Genomic DNA, 23108 nt, shown 5'->3' with positions numbered 1-23108 from the left:
ATTATTAGTCATTTTATCAATGTCCCGCATGCAACAATATACCTATAACTCTCCTAGCTATTTTGTTTCTTGTTTCTTCTGATCAAGGGTATGCTGAATGTTTTTGATTCACTTTTTCTGTTGATAGAAACAACAATCTAAGTGCACACATACAGCCCTTCCTCACCGATTATCATGAGTTGTCAACAGAGGTCTTGCATGGGAGTTTTGAGAACATTAATTCCATTCTTATTATACAGGTACATGTCTGCGCCAGCCCTAGTCCTGGGATCCTGAATGCACAGTCACGGGTATATAACCAATACCCTTGAACTACCCAAGAGTCGTATTCAATAACGAGAATATGCAATGCTATGCAAGGGGATTCTTGGGATATCCACCAATAGGAGCATCTACCAAAAAACTAGAATGCCTCGAGCCATCTAACTACGCCGGGGGATTAAGCTCTCGCGTAAGCATAGCACATTGAGGGCGTAAATTCATAGCCATGAAAAATGTGGATTTTGGGACACAAAGTTCGCATTGACAGGTGGTTGGTTGTCTTTGAATAGTGTAGCTGTTCATACTCGAACCTGAGGGCGAGGCTGAAGAATTTGACTGAGGTTGGCTAAGAGAGATGGGATGGGATGACGAATGTTTCATGGCTCAACAGTGTCTTGCACGGTTCTCTAGAGACATCGTGCGGTAGCGTGCTCGATACTACGATACTACGTAGCCACAGCATGTGATTCTGAAACCGGGGAAACCCTTTCAGTGTTAAACATTACCCCACTAACCCAATTCCAACCGTTCATCCCGAACTGATTTTCGTGTCCAGAACTTAATAGTTTTGTTCCGAAAGACCATACAAGTATGGACACCGACACATAAGATTGATCCGATACACCCATCATACGTATCTGCGGGAATATCGAATTTTGGAGTTCTAGATCGATTGAGTGAATAACAGTCTGGACCAAGTAGAATCGGTCTGGGCCTATGCCTCAAAGGCAAAAATGCAGTTCTGGCTGATAGTTACGGGAACAATTCTGTTTTGATCTTCGCCTCAGGCTCAGTTTCTCGATCACGATTCTGATCGTCGGGATTGTCCCTCAATCGAAGGATCATGTGCCATCACTCGCCCCTCCGCGGACTAGTAAGAAATTCGGCACAACCAGTGAACTTTATTTAACTTAAAACCTTAGAGAGGCTAGTTGACTTTTTAGAAAATTGCGGTTTTTTCCAGGCGCCTGGTTTCAAAAAAGGCTACATGAAAATCACAAGTAATCACTCTGTCTAGGGAACCTAGCAGCAGAAGCACAGGAAATCCCGCTTTCCCGGGGATTTTCCTTGCAGCACGTAAGATAAAGCGAGGTACAGGCCTATCATTTATCTGGGAAAGTCTTTGACCCGCAGTTCACGGAAATGCCAATACCATGAATGTAGATAAACATATTATAAATGGTGCCTTAAGCTGCGATATTGCTATTGTATTTTTGGCCACAATTCCGGATCACTTTTATACAGTTCCGTAAAAAAAGTTTTCATGGGCTATCGACTCACCAAACCGATTTTCGGATTAACGGGAATTGGGCCGAAGCTCGCTATCCAAATCCCGGGAGAAAGATCACCCACCAGGACATAGCAGAGTTGGTCTCGTCACTACTCCATAATATTTACCGAAGCCTGTTATCACCAGAACTATAGACTGACGTTTCTTATGGAAACCGATCAACTAAGGTGTTAGTGTAAAACTGGAGAGGTATGAAAGATTTAGAGTGAGTACACGGATTGGTTAGGTCTAGGTTCTTATTACGCGTTATAATGAATAAATGACAAGAAAGTTGAAGTTAAAGATATAAGAAACTCTTACTAAAAAAGTACATAAAGTATGAAAACAGGAACCATTCAAGGAGGGCTCATGTGGAAAAAAGAATTTCAAGGTTCATAACCGTCATTATGAGGTATATGATATACAATATAATGCATAAAACATCGCTTAAACACCTAGAGTGTAGGAAAAAACCCCTCCCATAAAAATCAAGACGCCGTATTATGTACTCTGCAACCATTTATCGTTTGTTCCCTATCTTCCCATCAAAGTTCGACTAAATCCATCTGATCGAAATCTGGAGGCGGTCTTCGATAAACAACTCTCCCTTTCGCATCCAACCCCGTATATTCATTACTGATCCAGATATTCCCAGAAAATCTCTGCGTCCTCCTGATCTCGTCGTCACTGATGCCCAGATCGTCTCTAGGAATCCAGATGACGGGCCTCTTAGCTCTGAGAGCCTCATGCTGAAACGCCCTTGCGACCAAAACATCGCGTTCCTCAGGTGATAAGTCCTCAATCTCGTCTGCAATATCAGAAAACAAAGCAAGCTCCGGACGTTGCGATACAGGTTGGGCTGTACTATGGCGCTTCTGTGCCTCGACATCCTTATCGTACTTATCTTGATTTTCATGCCTTTCTACCTCCTGCTTTCCAGCCGCTGTTGATGCTTTCTCGGCGGTACTTCTCCCCCTTCTATGCCCTTGCTTCATCTGTTCAATCTCCCTCATTTCAATCTCCTCCTCATGACGGTCTCTTGCTTGCTCCCGTTTCTCACGGGCTTCAAGAACCTCGTTCAAGTCATCACCATCCTGCTCTTCAGGAACGATGCGATTGAGCCTCCTCATTTCATCATGCTCCCTTGCAAACTTCTCATCTTCGATGACCGCGTCGTCTTCCAATGTGATGGGCAAGTACGTTAGTAGTGGTCCAAAGGCCGAGTTTAGTGTGTATTGGTATAACAGAGTAAATCCAAGCGCGATGATCATAATGATTGCTTGTGGGAAACAAGCAATTTCGCCTTGCGCGTCCCGAACTAGGAAGAAAAGACCAATCAGGCAGACCTCCATGACATAGATGCCAGTAAAGAGCTGGTTAATGGCTCGGGGGAATAACAAACCACCAGTATCGAACCGGAAGTTGTTGACGTAGAGCATGTTATACCGGTACACCATCCAAAAGAGCGAGAATGTGCAGATGTTGAAGATCAAGATCAACGGAGAGATAACTGAGTAAACAATTCCGATACATGCCAAATTCGTGTAGACAGGGAAGAAAGTTCCATACTTGATCTCCACGAGAGTCGTAGCACGGGTGAACTTCTCCCTAGCGGTAGTATCTAGAATAGGGCTCAATATAAACTGAATAACCAGTGTAGCGATTTGGAGAATTGCTCCTCCGCTGACGGTGAATGCCTGTAGGAGCATATAGGAGAAAAAGAAGTTTGATGCCTTTGGTAGGTTCTGCGCAAGAATGGAAGGAGCAGAAATTGGATTGTTGAGAAGGTCCTCCAAAACGACAGTAATACCCGAGGAAATACTGACAACGAGGAAGATCTGGATGAACAAGAAGGCAAAGTACATCCCTTGAACAGCCCTTTCAATAGCCATGCCGGTATGAAGACCCTGAAGCTTTGCAAACACTGTGTTGAAATATTAGCCAAACTGAAACTGCGGTTCTGGGTCCAGGAAGCTTACATCTGAGAATGACGGGCAGGAGCGCCATCAGTATTGCCAAACCCAATGGTGGCAGAATACCCTGAATCAATCCTACCACTGGATTCGGAAGATCGTTTATCCAAGCAAGCCATGTAACAACCTCTGTTAGATAATCTACTTGAGAAAGCAAACCAACAACGGCAACCGGGAAAGCCCATCCAATAATCAATCCACTAACAGCAACTGTTATACCGAATATTCTCATATACCTTTGCCACCAGTTTATCTTCATGTTATCCCAGATTACATCGTTAGGTGATACTTCTATGTGGCGGGGGCACATTTGCTGAGGGACGTGGTGGGATAGCGACTGACAAGCCATGTGTGCAGCAACTTGATGATTGAACTGGATAAATGCGGAGTTCATGAGAGGGTATTTTTCTGGCTCGCTCTGGTCCTTCTCGATTTCAACGTTGAGACGTGCAACTTCTTTGCGGCAGTAATAGATTGTATCAACCTTCTTCCCGATCAGCGGCAAAGATGGCATCCATGTGAGGCCGAAGATCGGAAGCCTCATCGTTTCTCTATCCTTCTCAGTCAAGTAGTTCTTCCATACTGGTTCGCCAAGTTTGTCGTCTGCTTCCTCCTCATTATAAGCTTTGGAATATTCCGTCTTCTTCTTTTCCTTTTTCCCCTTCTTTCCTTCCTTTCCGCTTTTTTCAAAGACATCAACCTTTTCGTCGACAGTGCTGGCTCGGGGAGTCGTCGGACTAGCAGAACTGAGCGGTGTTTCGTCTTCTTCACCATGGGTAGCGTGTGATCGTTTCCAGAAAGCCAATTTAGACGGTTCGTCTACTTCCTCCTGAGTGCTCAATGGGAGCGGGGTCCGAGTAGTTGATGTGCCCTCTTCTCCTTTGAGCGTGTTTCGTCTCCTTGACGGGCCTTCATTATCATCTACTTCTTCGCGTCCTAATAATGTTGAGCCTCTCTTTGCGCTGCGAGAAGATCCCCGCTCGTTAAGTGAAGGTCGTCGCTGCCCAGCGGGTGCTCTATAATGATCCTCTGCATCCTCTGGCTGATAACCATACGCAGGCTTCGGCAACACATCTTCTACGCCGCCTCGGATTTTATCGAACCCAGAAGTTACGCCATCAAAGATGCCCCTTTGGAGTTTTTGAAGGCCATCACCAACGACTGGAATCGGATTTATATTTGCAAACCTTGACTTACTTCTTCTGTGAGTATTTTGTTCAACTGCCTCATGGATATCCTCCGGAATTTGATGAGGATTTCCGGAAGACATCCCAGGGCCTGCAATTTCCTCGCCTGCGTGCTGGGCCTCTACAACTGCCGGTTTAGCTTGAGGGTTCTTTTTAGCTTCAGCTTGGAGCTTTTTAATATGCTTCTTCTTTGCCTTCTTGATAAGTGCTGTTTCAGCCTTCTCGAGTAATCTTGCAAGCTTGTCACGTTCCTGGACCTTTTCTGCGAGCTCTTCGAAATCTCTGTAATTTTGCCAAGTAGATCAGTAATCAGGTAATTTAATACCTTGGTAAGGGGGTGTCATAAATCTTACCTGTTTATCCAAATATTCCTAATTCCACCCGGGAATACATCATATAATCCCAGCAATTCCTTAACACCCAACCATTTCCTTGGGATCGAAGCCACCAGTACTGTTGTGGCACTGGCTCTCAATCTATGCTGTGGCGAGGTCAAATATGCTTGTCGTAGTCGAATATATGCCCTCAATTCCCGGTAAAACATGTAACAGAAAAGAACGATGACGACCAGGGCAAGCAGTAAGTGCGCCCAATACCGGCTCGTGTCCTCCGGTGCTACATTGGTCCATGCCAGTCTATCAAGACCTTGCACCGAGTCGCCGCCTATCCCACCGATGGAATTCAATGGTAGAAGGACCGGAATGATAACCAGGGCGAGTAGGCAGAATATTTTCAACAGCATAAGAAGGTATCGAAGAAAGAAGTAGGCATCTAGACCGGATTTTTGTATGAAATCGCTGTTGGCAGTAGCAAATATCTAATCGAACACTCAGTGTTAGCATTCAATGACATCGATTTTCCTTGAGGGGCATGTTGTAGCTTACGGGCTTAAACCAAGCTAGAAACCCAGGCTTGGGCGGTTTTGTACGGCGTCTAGATAATTATTGTCAACTAAGTGAACTCAGAATCTAGATTTAGTGTCGTACTTACTTTTCCGGCACCAAGTACGTTCTGGGTTCATAAACACGTTGTAATTTCGTTCTCAGAAGAACGAACAGTATTACTTCAACACCGAACACAGCTGCTGCAACTCCGAGTGATGATAGGAATGTCTCCAGAGACATTCCCGCTGAGTTTTGAGCCTTTCCGGCATCTGCAAATGGATCTATTGAACTATTAATTGTTGCGGTGGCCCTGGCCGAGCTTGAGGTCATAGTCGTAGACGACATTGACGAAGTTATTGTGGAGTTACTCATTGTAATGGTAACCGTATCGAATTAACTGGGTCTGTTGTCGTTATCGAATTATCGTAGTGTGGTCCCTGGGGACAAACGTAATTGTTGTTGTGGCAGCAAACGTAACGTGCTGTTGTCGATGTTTGAGACAAAATAATTATCAAAATTACGGTAGAAAAAGAGGGAGGAGAGCTCGGGGATAAGTGAATGAGCGGCACGATCTAGAGTAGGTATTCTACAGGAGAAAGAGGGACGTGCTCCTTCTAGGGAGACAGATAAGATCGGCAAATAGAAATAAAATAGAGTGCGGAGAAAAACAAGAAAGAAGAATCACCACCGGGTGACAAGGGGGGGTAAAGAGAGGGGACGTGACGATATGAACTCGACACCGCCAGGAAATTTGAAGAAGAGAGCAAGCAGGAACTTTGGATTAAAAGCCAATAGAAGCATTGGCAAGGTGACGCTATTATGGGCTTGTGGCTGGCGCCAAGTAATCCTAGTGTCCTAGGAGAAGAGAATTCATTGGCTACGATGAACCCTGTGCAAGGGTCTTGAGCAAGGGTCTTCACGGCGAAAGAAGCTGGTTTAGATGACTTCATTGTCCCCTGAAACGCCGGTAGCCGCCGTCAAGTTACATGGTAGCCAAACACGACCAAAGTCAAGCTCTTCATTTCTCCTGGTCGAAACATACTTTGAAGGTACGTACCGATAAAGGGCGCGAACTTTGTGTAGATCCAGCTGAGACGAAAGTTAAAGAAAGCAAACACACCCTGCCCCAAAGCTAGTTACAGCACAGTAGCCGCGCAACAGGTACCTACATACATAGATCTCTATGCAGGTGAAGCTCGGGAACTCGGGGCGGATACACAGAACCAGATTAATTATTGCCGTTAGCTGTCACCAAACGCTGCAGCCCAGCCTAAGCGAGATCGGGCGACGGGAAGGGCAACTCTTGATCAGAGAGCCCGTCGTCCTACGCCCTACGTACAATACACAAACCGCCACGAGAGAAAAGGAAAGAAAAACTATCACCACCCCGTCAATCATCGATTTTACAACAATTAGAACAACCAATCAATCATTACCAGTGGTGACGCAGGTGTTACAAGTTGATGTAAAGTGGGCTTTCGTGGATATATTTCATTTGGCCGAATGGACCGACTGGTCAGGATGGCATCCCTTCTTTCACTGGACTTGAAATAGAATGGGATATATGTACTCGCAGCAGGTAACAAGTACCCGAAAATGCAAGCCCTAATCTGCAATTGCCATTGGAGTAGAAGTCAAAAATACACCAAAACCTTGCAGCTGCATTTTCGGGTACTTCAGGCCTGTTGCGAGTATGTGGCTAAGACAAACCAAGGAAGCTTGTATTTCTCAGATCACCATAGGCGCATTCGCCTTCAAATAACATCCTTAAAGATATCATGTAGAAACTATAATACTGAGTAGGAGGCGTTTTTAAACCCTTCAACTGGTTTCCGATCGGCTTTGTGACACTTAACTCAGTTGTCTTAAGTCATCGTGGGCTGTTGCGTTGCAACCGACACGAATCATTCAGTAAATCTTGTTTTAAACTTCTTAATTGTTTGCTATGTAATTAACTGACAACTATATAACTATTTTGAAGTCTAGCTTTGATCTGCCCACCAGAAATATCATGCTGATTAGGTATTACAGCTCAGCTGGGAGTAAACCGTAAAAATGACATGCAATAAAAAAAAGAAAAGAAAAAGAAAGACGAACACCAGAGAAACAACCCATAAACACCAAAGCCTTTTCCGTAATACACCTTCTAAAAACCACAACCTCCAGGGTATGAGTTTCATCGTAAAGAATGCCAAAAGTTATGAAATGCTAAACAAATGAAATCTTCAAACATATGAAACTATTGTAAAAATGAAGACAATGAACGAACATTGCTACCACTCAACCATTCCAGATTGACGCTTGATATCTCTGAATTCGTGTAACTCCAATCCTCTATCGTTGCAGGCCTCGATTACGTTCAGTGGGGTGGGGTCGGATTCAACGAGAACCTCTTTCAAGCTCTTGAACCATCCTCTCCTTAGCGCGCCTTTCAAGATGCCAGCCTTACCAATAGAAGCTTCCTTGTCCTCGCAACTCCCAACACCCCAGCACAGTCTTTCGAGTCCTCTCAACTCAACCTCATCCTCCTTAAGCGAGAAAAGTGTGGTATCAATCTGGGTGTCCAAAAACCTATCCTTCTTTTCAAGATTTGATAGGCGCAGATCCTTCACCGCGCTTCTTGAGTAGGTGTGTTTTCCAACATGAGCCTCCACCGCCAAAGAAGTGAGGAGAGACCTCAGATTTTCGGCTGTGAAGCAGATTCTGGTGAAGGTAAGGCGGTTGAAGTAGGGCTTGACGTTGCGTTCGTCTGAGGACTCAACGCTCTTCGCAACTCTTGCAGCCGCCCATTTCCCAACCTCGACAACGAAGTCCTCATCATCAACATCGGAGAACCCAACGTTGCGCACACTCTCCGGAAGAGCCTCGAGGATCAACATGAATCTCTCCTTCACCTCTCTTCTGGCCTCTCTTACAGCTGGGCTCGCAGGTCCAAGCTCCCTCTCCGATTTCCTCTTCACCCTAACATCACCCAATCCAAACTTAACCAACTTCGGTAACCCCTCGAAGATCACCTTGGCCTCCTGAACCGTAAGTCCCCTAACCCCAAAGAATCCCAACTCCTTCAACGCGCCCCAGTTCCTGTGGAGCTCAATGAACCCAACGCCCCTCATATCCGGATGTCCATCAAATACCCTCTGCCACACACTTCTGCGAGTTCCCGCATCCCCTCCTCTCCAGATCACACGGGTCAGGCTGGTCTTTTCAACAATAGTCTTAGCAAGGATCCCATGTTGTGTCGAGTCCTCATCGAGACAAAAGTGCTCCGCCGAGAAGAACTGGCGCTCGTGCAGCTGCTCGGTTCCTAGGATCACTTCCACATTCTCGCAAGCATCGATCAAGTTGGGAAGGAGCACCTTCTCTAGTGAGCAAGTGAGCCAGCAGTTAATGCTTGGTGGGAGATGGATAGCCTTGACGTTCACGGCGAGATCGTCCCTCTCACGCAGGGTGCGCAGAAGCAGCGGGAGACGCTTCTCCAGCTGTTGGGTCTTGGAGGAGAGGTGGTGGTGTGCCTCGCACAGGGTCTTTCCGTCGAAGGGGAAGACTTCTGTCGACACGTTCAACGGAAGGTTGGTATACAGAAGCTCTGACACGATGGAGTAGTAGAAACGATTCACTTTGCACAGCGAGGAAAGCTGGAAAAGGTTACAAAGCCCACAGCCTTGGGCATAAGTCGTCACCGCCTTCGACGACTCCGACGCTGGAATCAAGTTCTTAATGATCTCAAGATGGATCTCCGCCGGCAAATTTGGGAGCACCATTGGCCTCTGCACCTGGGTGGGAGTGGTAGTGGTGGGAGCAGCTATGTTTGGAAGCTTTCTTCGAATGAGCTCGTGGTACTGATTCTGGTGCTGGTGGTTCCAGTTCTTTGGTGCCTCTGGCATGTAGAATGTCTGATGCGAATGCTCTTCCTCGCCCTCAGCAGCAGCAGCTTGGAACCCAAGGAAGCCGGTGTAATTTGCTTCAGTCTCTGCGCACCACACCTGCGGCCAAGCCTGACGACTCGTCATTGCGCCGGTAGTCTCTTGGGAGCTTGGTACTGGCGCGCTGCCAGCAGTGGTCTCGGCGGTGGTGGTAGCGGTGTCTGCAGCAATTCTGCGGCGGGCTTCGTGGAGGAATTGCTGTGATGCTGCGGAGGTCGAACGATTGTTTGTCAGTATGATTCATAACTTGCCATGGAAATTTTTCCTCGAGGAAAAAAAAGGAACGAGAGATCGTGTGAAAAAGCAAGTTGCATCGGTGAATGAGAGTGTCATGCACTTACTATTTCGCACATCGCCGACAAATGTGGGGGAGAGGGTGTGCTTCATATTCTCTTGCTGATGGGGTGGTTCCACTGCTAGCACGCCTTTACGCTCTCTACTGGAGTGCAGGTACATATAAAGCGGTATTGAGAGCAGAAGTAGAGGAAGAATACTGGCATATGAAATCTCAGGACAGTAGTCAGACCACGACATGGTATATCAAAGTATTTTATTACTATAAAAATTGCTTCGCGGAAGTAGTAATTATAGTTGTAGTTGGTACGAGTATGAGTATGAGTAGTTTGGATGGATGTAGTATGAAATAGCAGCTGTATAATTTAAGATAGTAGTAAGGTGTGGTATTTAATTAATATAAAATGCGAAAGAGACTTTCCGGCTGTCTTGTCTGTAAAATCGAATATGTGAAATTGTGGAGGTGAGTATTCGAGGGTGGGGAGTAGTAGTTTAAGTAATGCTGGTGGTGGTGGTGCTGGCTGGGCTGGTCAAATATTCCATTTTCCAAAAGGTGCCGGTAGCGGGTAATTAATACTGGCAGCTCACACGAAATTTTTCACTCTGGTACCACATTGGGCCCGCAGGCACGCGAGCAGAGGAGTCCAGTCAGTCAGAAAGACGAACGACGAAAAATTAACCCCTCATTGTGAATCCATATTATTATTACGCAAGTACCCGGCGGCTCGACTCTTCCGAATCGACAATTTTCTTTCCCAGTGCGCGCCCCTCCCCCTTCCCCACGGTCCTGATTCGGGTCTGTCCGTAGTAACTTTTTCTAAGGTTGCATGGTCCTGGATCGATTGTGTGGCTGTTTGTTACAATTATTCCATACAGTAGGTTATTACTTGATACAACGTAGGGAGGGCCGCGGGGGGTGGGAAAAAGAGGGAAAAATAAAATATAATCGAGATGCCCGTAACTAATTACGATGTGGCCAGCCAGCCATCCAGCTACCTACATCCTACCAGCTAGCTATTAGCAAAGCTAGGCTGAAGTGCCTCTGTGGTGGTAAAAAAAAAAAAAGGAGTGGTGTTTTTAATAGAATTTGAGCATATATCATAACGCTTGGCAGTAACATAACTTACAAGGCTGGGGGCATTGAGGATTGGGGATTGGGCCTTTTTTTTTTTTTTTTTTTGGCATGTGGTTTCGACGAGCAAGTGAGCGATATAAAAAGTGATGGTCATGCTCCTGAGACAGGGTATGTGCACTATGGCTAGAGTAGAGGTACTGCTTTCTAAAGTACCTACCTCCTACATAGATATTGAAATCTGATGAACCTGAAAACCCCCCCTTGTCAACCAAACTAACCAACCAACCGACGTCAACCGACTAATAGCCAGAGATAGGTTCCAGGGAGTTTCACTGCACGATATATTAACTATGATATACGAATGGGAAAAACTTTTTTTTTGATTTGATGCGGAATAATTCCCGAACGTGCGTGCTGGCGCAAGCGCAGCCAGGCGAATATCGGGTCCGCTTCTGATAGAGTACCGGTACTCTATGGAGAAGCAAGATAGATATTCTTCTCTGCAGCTCCTCCCTTGACTTGACGGCCAGCTAGAGAGTAGAGGGGTCGAAAGGAAGGGATAAATTGAGGGGAATGCCTGTTTGCTTGTTTGCCCTGTCCATTTTATCTATGTTGATCTAGTCACTTCCAGCTAGTAGCGGAAATTCGGTATATTATTATTTTTTATTTCTGCCCTGTGAGAGGGAAATACCCTATTCGAGAAGGAAATGCCCCGGGAGTTTCGTTCTGGAACCACGTATGTAATGTGGTAACTACTCAGAGTAGATAGGATAGTCCATTCCGGTAGAAGTTCTCCAATTCCTAGGAACAACCTAGAATCCGAAAATGATATTCAAATTTAAAGAGCTTTTTGGGGCTACGAATGAACCTAACCCATAACACTCATCCAACCATCCACTGGGGTACCTATTTCGAGAAAAGTTGGTAGCGGTGATCTAAAGTAAAGTAAAATAGCCATCATAACCCGCCCAGTCCCAGCCTACGGGGGTGACTGCTCCTACTGTGCGTTTACTCTACCACTAAAAAAAAAAAGTGGTATGATCTTTTTCGCTGTATGGTGGGGTAAGGTACCGGCAATGGCGCCTGGAGGATGTATATCCAAAGGAGACCACCCGGTGGCTGACTCGACTGGTGAACAGCCTCCCTCACTCACAGTCAGGGTTACGAAAATATTTCGCTCAAAAAAAGTTACTCTGACACTTGGCAGAGGTAGAGTACAGCTGTAGAGTATGATCCATCTCCATGAAGGGCGCAGGGGTACATATGAATCGCTGGTTTTGAATGATGATGACATGTCCCACGTAGGTTCGGTACAGGGTCGCCGTATGTAGGTACAATTTGTGAGAAAGATTCTGAATGGCAGGCAGGGCAAGGCATCGCTTCTTTTTCTCTCTTCCTCCATTTGCTTGTTCCTTCGGGGATAACCTAGGCGCAGAGAAAGGGAAGAAGAAGTTACGGGTGGGTGTTGTATGTAGCAGTGGTGTGATATTTCTAGAAAGAGATGGTGGTTTGCAGGTTAACCGTTAACGTTCGGAATATCTAGCCACCGCGACCGAGCTAGCCTACAAGGGGTGGGGGGCGATTATTATGTTTCACCACAAACAGCACGCCGGGATGCCAAGAGCTCGGACCCTACCCTGATGAACATCAAACAGTGTACCGACTCGAGACTCGAGACTCGGGACACCTCGAATCGCATCGGACCCACGTTGAATTTCGCGGGAACCAAATTCGCGCAACGAAATTAGCAATGATTTTGCTCCCGACCTTTCCGGCGAAGGATATTTTTTCCCTTCCATTAATGGGTTTCGGCGCACTGATGAGTGAGGTTGATTATCCCCGTTATTAGACAGCTGAGCTGCTACTGTCTTGACTCGGCTACGTACTCCACAATGTAGAGCGTGCCTAGGTGGGATCCATTCTTCTCCACTTTGACGAGAGTAATTCTCTTTGTCAATTCTAGGGGATTGCCCCATATGGCAAGTTCTCGTGGGGTTGTTTACGGTTCATCAACCTCGCAGAGTAGATGCTCTACTTCTACATCATGTATGTCTCCAAGTTTGTGCAAGTACGGCCCAAACTTTGGGTTCGTAGCCTTAGCGGGCAAGAGTACCTTACTCTGGCATGAGTAGAGTACCGTTTAGGTTCTTGGGCGGCGTTCCAGTGTCCAGCTGATGATCGTGTTGTACCTACAGCACATGTGCCTACAGCAATTCAGGAGAACAGATCAATCCAAAACATGGGGGTTGCGTTGCACTGCGGATCAATCTTTATCTAATCTAATCTCGGGGATCTGCACTTTAGTGCCTGGCTTATCTGATCCCCGAGCTGCTCGCCGGCGTTGGAGATATCGCGGGCTTCATACGAATAACTAAACGTTAAGGTCGCCGAATGGTTCGTATGTAATACTATGTAGTTCTACTTCCAAGAGGTATCGCAATGTTTATCGCCATATAAATACCGCTCATAACCGTCCAAGTACGATACATCTCTGCTTTAGACTTCTCGCCACCATAATTAGCAGCCATAACTTATCGCAGCACCTTTCCCCTTAGGCCAGACCTACAATAAAAAAACTTTAATCCTCACCATGTGCATGCAAGCCAAGTGCCCTACCTGCTGTGCGTGATCCAATCCACTCCATTCATTCGGCAGCGAGATCGCAGGAGTACTCTGCTTGAGTAGAGCATAAAGGCAGAATGCGCTGGCTGACCTCTTTGTGCAGCATACAAAACTTGGACCGGCTGTGGCAGCCATATCCCAAGTGTCATGGAGCGCATCCCGAAAGCAGAATGGTGCAAATGCACGAAGCCCGAAGGAAGCCCGTACCCTCCGCAGGGGTCAATGGGGTTTTGTGTGATCCTTTAGCTAGCTAGGTATGTATGTACGAGTAGGTGAGAGGTCGGGGGGGATGTTTAATTTTGGTGCTGACTGCTGAGGTTTATTTTTGTAGAGTCGGAGGATCGTGAAGTCTTGGCAGATTTGGTGGGATCTTGATATTGGAGGCACGGTGCAGTGCAGCTAGTGAGAATTGGTTTGCTGGATGCGCGACGGTTAGCTTAGGTACGTGCGCGTGGGAGCCAGGTGGGCAGGAGGATTCTTTCTTTTCTCGGATGGATGAACGTACCGTGAGTTATTATCAGCATCAATATCAATATCAATATCAAAAGCCGTTCCAGTTGCACTCCCAGCGCCTCGAATTCCTGAAGAACACAGTCCATCCCTCAAGCCTTATCCAAAAGTCTCCGCGCGATGTATGTGCCGATGTGATGAGACTCTGCCCGCTGCAATCCAAAGGCTTCAGTTTCCAGATGAAGCCTCAACGGCCTGTCATAACGATCACACGATCAGAGGCATCGTATGGACACGCGTATGCTCTCTGTGAAGGTTTTGCAGATAGAGATGCTTACGAGGTTATCTGCACTACATGCATGTACTCTACGCTAGAGTATGTAGAGTACCTACTCCTGCCACACGAGCAATGTGCAGATGTACAGGACAGGAGAGGGAATTCCCCATGCAAATCAGTCCATCCGAGATAAAGCTTATTACGCACCGACTACCGTGGATCAGTATATATGCACATACTCCACCTAGAGTACTCTACCTACGTATATCGGCCTCGGGCCTTTGGTCGCCGGTACCCTACACGAGATCGAGAGACTAGAATAGGAACTTTACCGACCAGTCTCAGGCTTATCTATGTGGTTTGAGAATGAGCACGCATCATGTACCCCACACGCACCTTGAGGTTGGGATATACTCTATCTGGAGTACTCTTAGTGGAGTATTGGAGCTCCTGGTGGTTTAAGACTGCGCGGTTGCCTGTCCGCCGGGTGGGACCGTTGGACCGTCGCCGTCTTTGCTTTCTTTGCGTTATTATTTTATTTTGTTTGCAAGGCCCGATGGGCGCGTAGATTTGAGGTCCTCCGGGCTGTCTCTACTGCATGGGATATCACTCGGCCCGTCTTCTCTCTCTCTGTTGAAGCAGGGTGAGGTCATTAAGGGGGGTAAGAAAGCGGATTGTGAAGTGAATTGATTGAAAATTGGAATTTGAGGCTATAATATAGTCATATATAGAGGGCAAGTGCTGACATGATGTGTTCAGACACGGTTTATATCCAACATGTACATAGCCCAATGACTACATATACCGAGAGTTGGATAGAATGAGCACATGCAAGTGTTTCGTTAGCTGCGTGAGCGAGTACGTAAATATTTCTCGATGGTCTGGGGTCGGGTTGTTGGTAGGCTCGGTTGTTGGTATCGCATCTGAACGAGACCTCCGTCTCCGCCTCCGCGATTTCAATGCCTCCCTCGACCACCGTCCTCAACTTCCCCTAACTCTCCTCTCTACCTCTCTACCGTATTGAAGCGCGTGCAGAGTGAGCTTATTGTTTAAAGTTCACAATACAGCGCCCGCTCCTACGTCGATGCCACCTAGGCCTGGGGCCCATCATCGATCGGGTCATCACATAATCTCTCAACTGAGGAGGACCGGACTGTCCGCACTTCTCAACCCTCGGTCCCTGTAAAATTCAATATAACCCCCCCCCCCCCCCCCCCCCCCCCCCGCGGGTAGATAATTTCATCGTTTGAGCCTGCAGTGTTGAATCTTGCCGGGTTTCCATGGGTCAGTTTCTGGTTCGTAGTGATGGAGGAGAGATGCTCCGGTCCATCCGGTAGATCGAGTGGTTGAAGGATAAGGGCGGTCGCTGGTCGGGGGCCGAGCCTACGCCCAGTTTCCTCCCGCGCACGCCGGGCGGTTTTGCCACCACCACCCGCAACGGAACCCTGCGTGACACACAAATACATGTAGTTGCAACAACGATGGGTGACCAGCTATCATGGAGTGAGTTTATACGCATATATATTTCGCATCTAAGCCGTAGAAACCAAGCCCGAAATGTGTTCCAACCACAAGATCCTAAGCCCGGCCCACTCCGTCCAAAACATAAATAACACGGCAGACGTTTGAACATAGCCGGCGAAGGGTCGTATTGACTTTGAAGAGACCTTCTTTAGTTGAGAATTAGTTTTGTGGAGGACCGGTTCGTCAAGTACGCCGGTTGGGCTTAGATTCATAATGTGGGACGTTCATCGGGAGTGCCGCTAGTTCTGCGAGTGATATATCATGATCTACACTCATCAAACTCACGATGTACACATTTACGTATTTACTGCTAGTCCCATCATTGACCTAGTTCTGGTGTGATATTCTTCATTGGGACATACATGTATTTAGGAAAGCAATATTTTTTGCTTCGATAAAAAATTCTTACTGTGAACTACGATAGGGAATGAAAATATACTACTATGGAGGAACTTATAAATTCTTGATTTAAAATGTAGAAACTCATAACTTTTTTGATTGTAGCTCGACTTTTATTTTGTATGTCAAATTTGGATCCCAGCGTGCTTCTCATACAGGCCTATCGTGATATCGATGCAAGAAATTTCATATACTTCGTAACTGCAGTAGTAGTAGTCAAAATAAGAACGCAATTTAAAAACACACAAATCAATTTTTTCAAAGGAAAAGACAAGAAAAAAGAAAAGCACTTTACTCCCAGACCCTTCCAACCATTCCAACCACTAGTTAAAGCCCACCCACCCACCAACCCACCCCCCCTACGTTGACTTATATGAAAATGATATTTTTGAAAGAAACAGCTCTCTCTCACGCGCGCACTACTACTAATACCCTGGCCCCGCGAGGTCGACGAACGGAGCAACCGTCTCTACGGCTCTCTCTACGACTGTTTTGATCCTCATCCGCAAGCTTTCGTTCTTGCACTCGATGAGGAGGGTCTCGAACCAAACGTTGGCAACGAGGTTGTCGATCTTGATTTGCACACCGGGGATGATCTGGTTGAGTGTGTCGAGATCCATGTCTTCGCCTTCTGGCGCATTGGTGATTTCCTTGGGCGCATTTTCAGGCCGGGAGCCACGGGGGAGTGGCGTCACGCAGTCGCCAAATTGCGCTTCGAGGAACATGAGGATCCGGTCGAGACGTTGTCTGGGTGAGATATGAGCATGCGGGGAGATATCCTTGGGGGCTTCGGCAGAATGGTCATGGTGGTGGTGGTGGTGGGTCGATTTGGAGGCGGAGTCTATATGGTTGTGTTAGTTGATGCTTTAATGTTAACATCCTATGTGGGGGTATTGGCTCACATTTGACCGCAGCTGGGCTGCTCTCCAAGGTCATGAGGACTGCCAATACAGCGTCCGCAATCCCATCATTCAGCACATTACCAACCCATTCCAGCTCAACATATCCCTTCATGCATCTAACTGTGACACAATCCATGACCCTGAAGCTCCTCCCACTCATTTTAGACTTCTCTCCACCGTACATATCCGCATCATCTTCTTCCTGAGGGATATCCTTCTCGCTTCCATTTTCCTCCTCCTCCTCCTCATCATCATCCTCGAGGTTCACAACTCCACCAAACATACCCTCCAGACTCCAGCGCACAAGGGCGACTCCAGCCACACTCATGGGGACTTTTTGGCGGCATGTGACGACGGTGGTGGTGAGTCCGGCATACTCGCGGAGGTCGTCGGGTGCCATGAGGGAGAGCTTGAAATCGTTTTGTACAAGGACACCTGTGAGAAGCTGCTCTTTCTGGAGTTGCATAGCTAGGGATGCTGTTGGTGGGGGTTTCTGTGCGAGTTTGCCGACAACCTGATGGTGGTGTTAGCTAGATCCCTCTCGAACTTAAGCGTATCAGGGTTATCACCTTTGCAACTTTGTCTCCCTTAAACGGGATTCGCAGCTCCTCGCAGTTCTTTGGACTATAGATCTTGACTTTGTCTTTGTCCTTCTTGTCAGAGTTCTTGCTGAGGAGCGCAGACTTGAGACGGCCCATATTGTTATGTTCCCCATGGACCAGAATTACGACTTTTGCCCCAACCTCCTCTATGAACCCAGAGTTTTGGCCATAGTCCACATGCGCGGCGAACGAGAGTTCCTCAACACTGCAGCGTCGGGGAATCATGACCTGACTACCATCTCCGTCTCCTCTGCGATTGCCGCCTCCGCGGTTTGCGGTCATGATGGCGGGGATCTCGGTGGGCTCGTTCATGATCTGTTTGGCCATTGTGCCTTCGACGCTATAACCAGTGATGACAAGGCCATTTCGGGGGTCGGGACACCATCTTTCGAGGAGTTCGCGGGATACACCGTTCTGTAGGTGGCAAAGGGGAATATGTTAGTGATTTTGCGGGATAATACGTGGAATAGAGGCACTCCGAATGTACATGTGTTGTGGGCAATGGGATGACCATGACAATGGTAAGGTTGATGATGATGATATGATGATGATGATGATGATGGAAAAGGTGTATATTTATTTTAACAACATCATGAATATCAAAGCGGAAGGAAATCATGATTTCCATAGCACACAACCACTTTGCGAGGATAGAATGCAATCCTAGCAATACAGTCGTGCCACTACCGGCACGAGGTATTGATCCACGAAACCGGCAATGCTCTGCTCTTATCCTCCAAATGTCCCCAAACCCACATGAAATATAGAAGTTTGAGAAATATAGATACTGAAATCCAACAAACACCAAGATAACGACGTGCAATGATAAAAAGAAATATGATCTCCGGCGAAGGGTCAAAAGGGCTTTTACCTGCATCATTCCGGGACTTGCCAACATGACACAACCACCCACGTCTTCGAACCTATCTATGGCCTTCAAAGATCTGACCCATCTAAAGTCCCAAGGATTCCTGCCCTCCTCTTCAAACATTGCCTTCTTTATTCTGTCGTTCATGGTATTAATATAAGTTCTGTACACATCCATACATTTTCTGGCCAGATTAGAGGCATAGTAGATTGGATACGTCTGGAACTGGGGATGCTTCTCCCAATACTCGTCCAAAATAAGCAACAGTTCCTGTGCTCTCCCGAGAGCGAAGACAGGCATAAGAACTCTGCCACCACGAGTTAGAATGTCGGTGGTCATCTTCATGAGCCTAGCTTCCTTCTCAAGCCTGGGCATATGTGTAGCGGTGCCATATGTGGATTCACAAATAAGTAAATCCGGCTTATCAGGAGGAATCTCAGCAGATACTAAATGGCGATCATCTTCACGGGAGTAGTCTCCAGTAAACATGATTTTGAGACCAGCAATTTCAATAAAGAACATTGCACCTCCGAGCACGTGCCCAGCATGGTAAGGCGTTATAGATATACCGGCATGAGTAAGCGTTGTGTGGTAATCAATTGCCTCAATTCGGGAGTATGATGAAAGATGGTCGGCTTCGTTGTAGAGGGTCTCTGGTGTGTTATGGACATTGCTGATATATATTAATTAATTGCTGTCAGGCCAAAAAGTCCCATGAGCTCCAATACACACCTAACCCTAACGCTGTCCTGGATTAACCACTTATAGATTGCCTTTGTGGGGTGGGTCATGAAAACGCGTCCTTTAAAGTTTGTTTTCGTCATGACATATGGCAAGCTTGCCGCATGATCCAGATGGAAATGGCTAATCAACAGCACATCAACGGTACTTAGATCAAACTCGTCGTAAAAGGGGAGCGCAGCAAGGCCATCATATGCAGGATGAACACCAGCATCGAGCATGACAGTTTTTCCTTTGTACTGGATGATATGGCAAGAGCGACCAACTTCATTACCTCCCCCGAGACAGAGAAAGTTGAGGTAGTCGGAATCATCCTGTCAATGTCAAGGGATGTTTGTTAGCTGGCGGACTATTATCTGGGAAGGTGAGGATGGGCGTGAAATAGAAGGGTGGGGAGACGCACGATAACTTCCTCCTCGACGGTTGGCTCAAGCTTTCTTTTTGCAGCCATGTTTAATTTTGAAAGATATCCGAAATACTTTGAGACAAGGGAGCGAGCAGGTTGAGCACAGCACACAGCAACCGACGCGAGGAATAAACGTTTGTCCAGATACCAAAAAGCCACTCCGCAGGAGGGTAAATCTGTCACCTCGTTACCCTACCGAGCCCCCATTGTCTGTGCACAGGAGAATTTCCGGGTTCTTGGGCGCAGCCAAGACCGACGACCACATGGTCGGTCAAAGCTCCTCCACGATAAGCTCCTAGCTCCGAGAAAGTTGATTTACATGAGAGGACTTTGGATAGTTTATATTTGGGCGTGCGGTGAATCCCATTTGAGGTTGAAAAACACTATGTGCCCGCCGAATCATGACATTCGAATTCTGTTTAGTAGATTTAAGGAACATAACCTGAAACTGACGCGATCGGAGCTGCAGGCCGGAGCACATCATGCTTTGGAGCAGGTACTCTGGAGTGCATGTGGGTGCAGCATACTATCGCTTAGGACTTTGAATGAGGACTTATTCCATTCTTTACAGTAGAGTACTTTAGAAACAAATTTCATGATTCTTTCCGAGTAAACACCAGTTAAAGAGCCTAGATTTTATATGTCTTTGAGGCTCTTAAATGCTTGACTACAGGTGTAAACCTAGCTCGGCACTTTATCTAAAGTTGTGCAGGAGGCTATGCATGGACTGCACTGACTAAGGGTTCTGCCAAGACCGGTGATGCCTCTTGCTTGGGTCAACAGGGCCATGCTCGCTCTCTGTGCGACCGTCTCCCATATCTGGCGCTTCCCTAACGCCGTCGAACTTCAACCCTAGAATTCACAGCTTACCTTCTCCACCTAAACTCACCAACAATAGAACCCGCCCTTATCACCGTCACATCTTCTCGTGTCTCCCTTACTTTTCTTCCTAAATTTTTGTTTCCCTTCGTTCATTATTTCTTTTTTTGGGTTCCTTACGCCTCCCATCCCGTCATCCTCACTCGTGGGGCGCCCCGTTCAAGCTGGTCACCGCTTAACCCAGTTATGAACACAACCACCACCGTCATGACGATGATTCAAGACGACGGAGGTGATGATAGCAATAGATGCGAGTTGTTGGGTCCATTCGGTTCGTTTATTCTGTCCATGGGAACGATGTGCGCGTTTCCTCTTTGTGTGTGGAGTGGCGGGAAAGCATGAGGAGCTCGAAATAATGAAGCAGGCACTGATTTTTATACTATTATTTTCAAATATAGCTTTGTTTATTCAAGCAGCCCTTGGAGGCATGGCGCTTCTATCGCTAGTGTGGAAACGATCTCGAGAATCCCCGCAACGACCACTGAAGATATGGTGAGTTAATCTCATTTACGGTGCGTTACCGACAGCTACTAATTTATCGGCGCGCAGGTGGTTTGACGTCTCTAAACAAGTTGTTGGGTCCATTTTGGTACACATGGCGAATATCGTGCTTTCCATGCTCTCCTCGGGTACATTCGGCATAGAACCCACGCCAGCTGGAATGCCCCCCCCTCCTCCGGGCTTCCCACCCCCTCCAGGCTTTGGCCCACCCCCTCCAGGCTTTGGTGGCCCACCCCGCTCCCGCCGTGACTTTGGCAGCCCACCTGAAGATGACCCAACGTACCATCCTAATCCATGTAGCTTTTATTTATTGAATTTAGGTATCGATGTTTGTACCATCACTCCTCATATCGGTAAACATAGCTTATTCGTGACTACAGACTACAATCGGCATTGCAATCCTTATAGTCATACTCCGCGTATTGCATACCCTTTTGGCCTATTCACCATTTGAGTTTCTCAAGAGAGGAATAAATTCAGGTGATTATGGCGAACCGCCCAGATGGTCGTGGTGGATGAAACAAGCCATCATCTACTTTATAGGATTAATGGGAATGAAGTTCGTTGTGTGGATCATATTTGCTCTTTGCCCTTGGTTAGGCCATGTTGGCGACTGGCTACTAGCCTGGACCGAGGGTAACAAAAGGCTTCAGGTTTTCTTCGTGATGTTTGTGAGTAATTTATTCTCTAGTCCCTAATCCTGAAGTTGTTGTATACTAATAATTCTTTTCCAGTTCTTTCCCTTAGTCATGAACGGAGTCCAGTACTATATCATCGATTCCTACATCAAGAAGAAGTCCGATAAGCTTGGATGCGATGAGGATATTGCACCAGTTCCTGGGACACTATCAAATCACCGTCGGTCCTTTGATAGCGCAGGCGATATTTTCAATTCAGATGACGAGGAAGCCAATGCGGATTCTCGAAGCCTTCTAAGACCATCCTCCCGCCGTTCCCGCGGAACCGATAAAAAGCTCGTTACACCAGTATTGGAAGAGTACAACCCAGATACTGACGGTTCTACACTCCAGGATGGCATAGGGACGCCGAGATCTACCTCCCCTTCGAGCTCATATAACGCATTAAGAAGCGGAAGACGGGGTCTAGGAAGCAGGAAAAGGAGCAACGTACCGGAGAGTAGTAAGAGTATGAATAGTTCTATGATGCTTCTTCCAGGAAGCAGGGGGCCTAGCACGCCTGGTTATGCGGAGGAAGAAAGTGTGGTAAGAGGTTTTGGTGGGCGAAGAGGGAGCGATGACGATGAGACAACTTTGGTAGGAAAGGATGAAGATCTAGAAAGAGGAGGTAGATGATCGTGAGGCCGAAGGAGTTTTGCGACTACGTTTCCATCTCGGAGACTGAACCGCCAGTATATTAGCGAAGATGTAAAGTGCAGCACCCTTAGCAGGTGATAGCATTTTGGACATTAATTTCGCACCCGGTTCCTATTTCAGAAACGATTCCTTATCCATTCTCTGTCTCTCTTTCCCCTTGTTTTTCTTTCCTTTCTGTCATTTATCGTCTTTATTGTTTGGGCCGGGTTCTCATTTGCCGTTTTGTTCTTTTTTATCTCATGCATCTCATCTGCGAATGCTTTTATCTCTTTGTCTGTTTATTATACAAGTAAGTTAGGCGTGCTAGCAAACAACGGAGTTGGTGGTTTATACAAATTAGTTGGAAACAATTTTTAAGGTGTGCCAACCAGAGGGAATACGCCCCAGGCATTTTCTATTTCTTTCCACTGAGAGAAATAAAGATACTTTTGCACCTTACAATGCTCCAGTGTTAGATGTCAAAGCTTCTAGGAAGTTGTAGATTCAAGCACTATTATAACTTTATAGAGTGTAGAGTGCATAAGTTCTAAACTTATGGAACTACATGTACTTCTACTATCAATATTGACCTTACGAGCACCTCGAGCGGTATCTCACGCCGAATTCTAGTCATTATTATTGTTATAGGAAACACGAACACTGCTCCTGAGTCAAGGAATAAGGATAATACGAGTGATGGGTTGTGATGCGAGTACGGTCGGGTAACGAGGGAACAAGCATAGAAAGGTACCGAGGG

At 46.7% G+C, this 23108-nt stretch overlaps 5 protein-coding genes across 5 annotated transcripts; 1 reads left to right on the top strand and 4 right to left on the bottom strand.

The window, feature by feature from the left end:
• Positions 1–2076: 2076 nt before the first annotated feature.
• H6S33_006025 (uncharacterized protein) lies at positions 2077–5920 on the bottom strand (the record flags this gene model as incomplete). The annotated part of the gene is made up of 5 exons (XM_044837435.1): positions 2077–3455; positions 3511–4973; positions 5045–5508; positions 5576–5624; positions 5682–5920. The coding sequence occupies 5 exons, from the start codon at positions 5918–5920 to the stop codon at positions 2077–2079; spliced, it is 3594 nt and encodes a 1197-aa protein (XP_044699334.1).
• Positions 5921–7848: 1928 nt separating this feature from the next.
• H6S33_006024 (uncharacterized protein) lies at positions 7849–10032 on the bottom strand (the record flags this gene model as incomplete). Its single annotated transcript, XM_044837434.1, has 2 exons — positions 7849–9704; positions 9840–10032. The coding sequence occupies 2 exons, from the start codon at positions 10030–10032 to the stop codon at positions 7849–7851; spliced, it is 2049 nt and encodes a 682-aa protein (XP_044699333.1).
• Positions 10033–13275: 3243 nt separating this feature from the next.
• Positions 13276–14869, bottom strand: H6S33_006023 (uncharacterized protein; the record flags this gene model as incomplete). Its single annotated transcript, XM_044837433.1, has 9 exons — positions 13276–13368; positions 13457–13611; positions 13800–13906; positions 13995–14070; positions 14329–14426; positions 14475–14512; positions 14553–14567; positions 14631–14692; positions 14827–14869. The coding sequence occupies 9 exons, from the start codon at positions 14867–14869 to the stop codon at positions 13276–13278; spliced, it is 687 nt and encodes a 228-aa protein (XP_044699332.1).
• Positions 14870–16564: 1695 nt separating this feature from the next.
• H6S33_006022 (uncharacterized protein) lies at positions 16565–19703 on the bottom strand (the record flags this gene model as incomplete). Its single annotated transcript, XM_044837432.1, has 6 exons — positions 16565–16980; positions 17042–17555; positions 17611–18057; positions 18515–19184; positions 19244–19566; positions 19656–19703. The coding sequence occupies 6 exons, from the start codon at positions 19701–19703 to the stop codon at positions 16565–16567; spliced, it is 2418 nt and encodes an 805-aa protein (XP_044699331.1).
• Positions 19704–20723: 1020 nt separating this feature from the next.
• On the top strand, positions 20724–22351 carry H6S33_006021 (uncharacterized protein; the record flags this gene model as incomplete). The annotated part of the gene is made up of 5 exons (XM_044837431.1): positions 20724–20808; positions 20936–21029; positions 21087–21366; positions 21419–21709; positions 21773–22351. The coding sequence occupies 5 exons, from the start codon at positions 20724–20726 to the stop codon at positions 22349–22351; spliced, it is 1329 nt and encodes a 442-aa protein (XP_044699330.1).
• Positions 22352–23108: the final 757 nt, after the last annotated feature.

The sequence above is a fragment of the Morchella sextelata genome (assembly GCF_020137385.1).
Source record: "Morchella sextelata strain SCLS chromosome Unknown scls_2, whole genome shotgun sequence".
Classification (NCBI taxonomy): Eukaryota; Fungi; Ascomycota; class Pezizomycetes; order Pezizales; family Morchellaceae; genus Morchella; species Morchella sextelata.
Note: the sequence above shows the minus strand (reverse complement) of the source record. Positions and strands in the feature narration are given on the sequence as shown.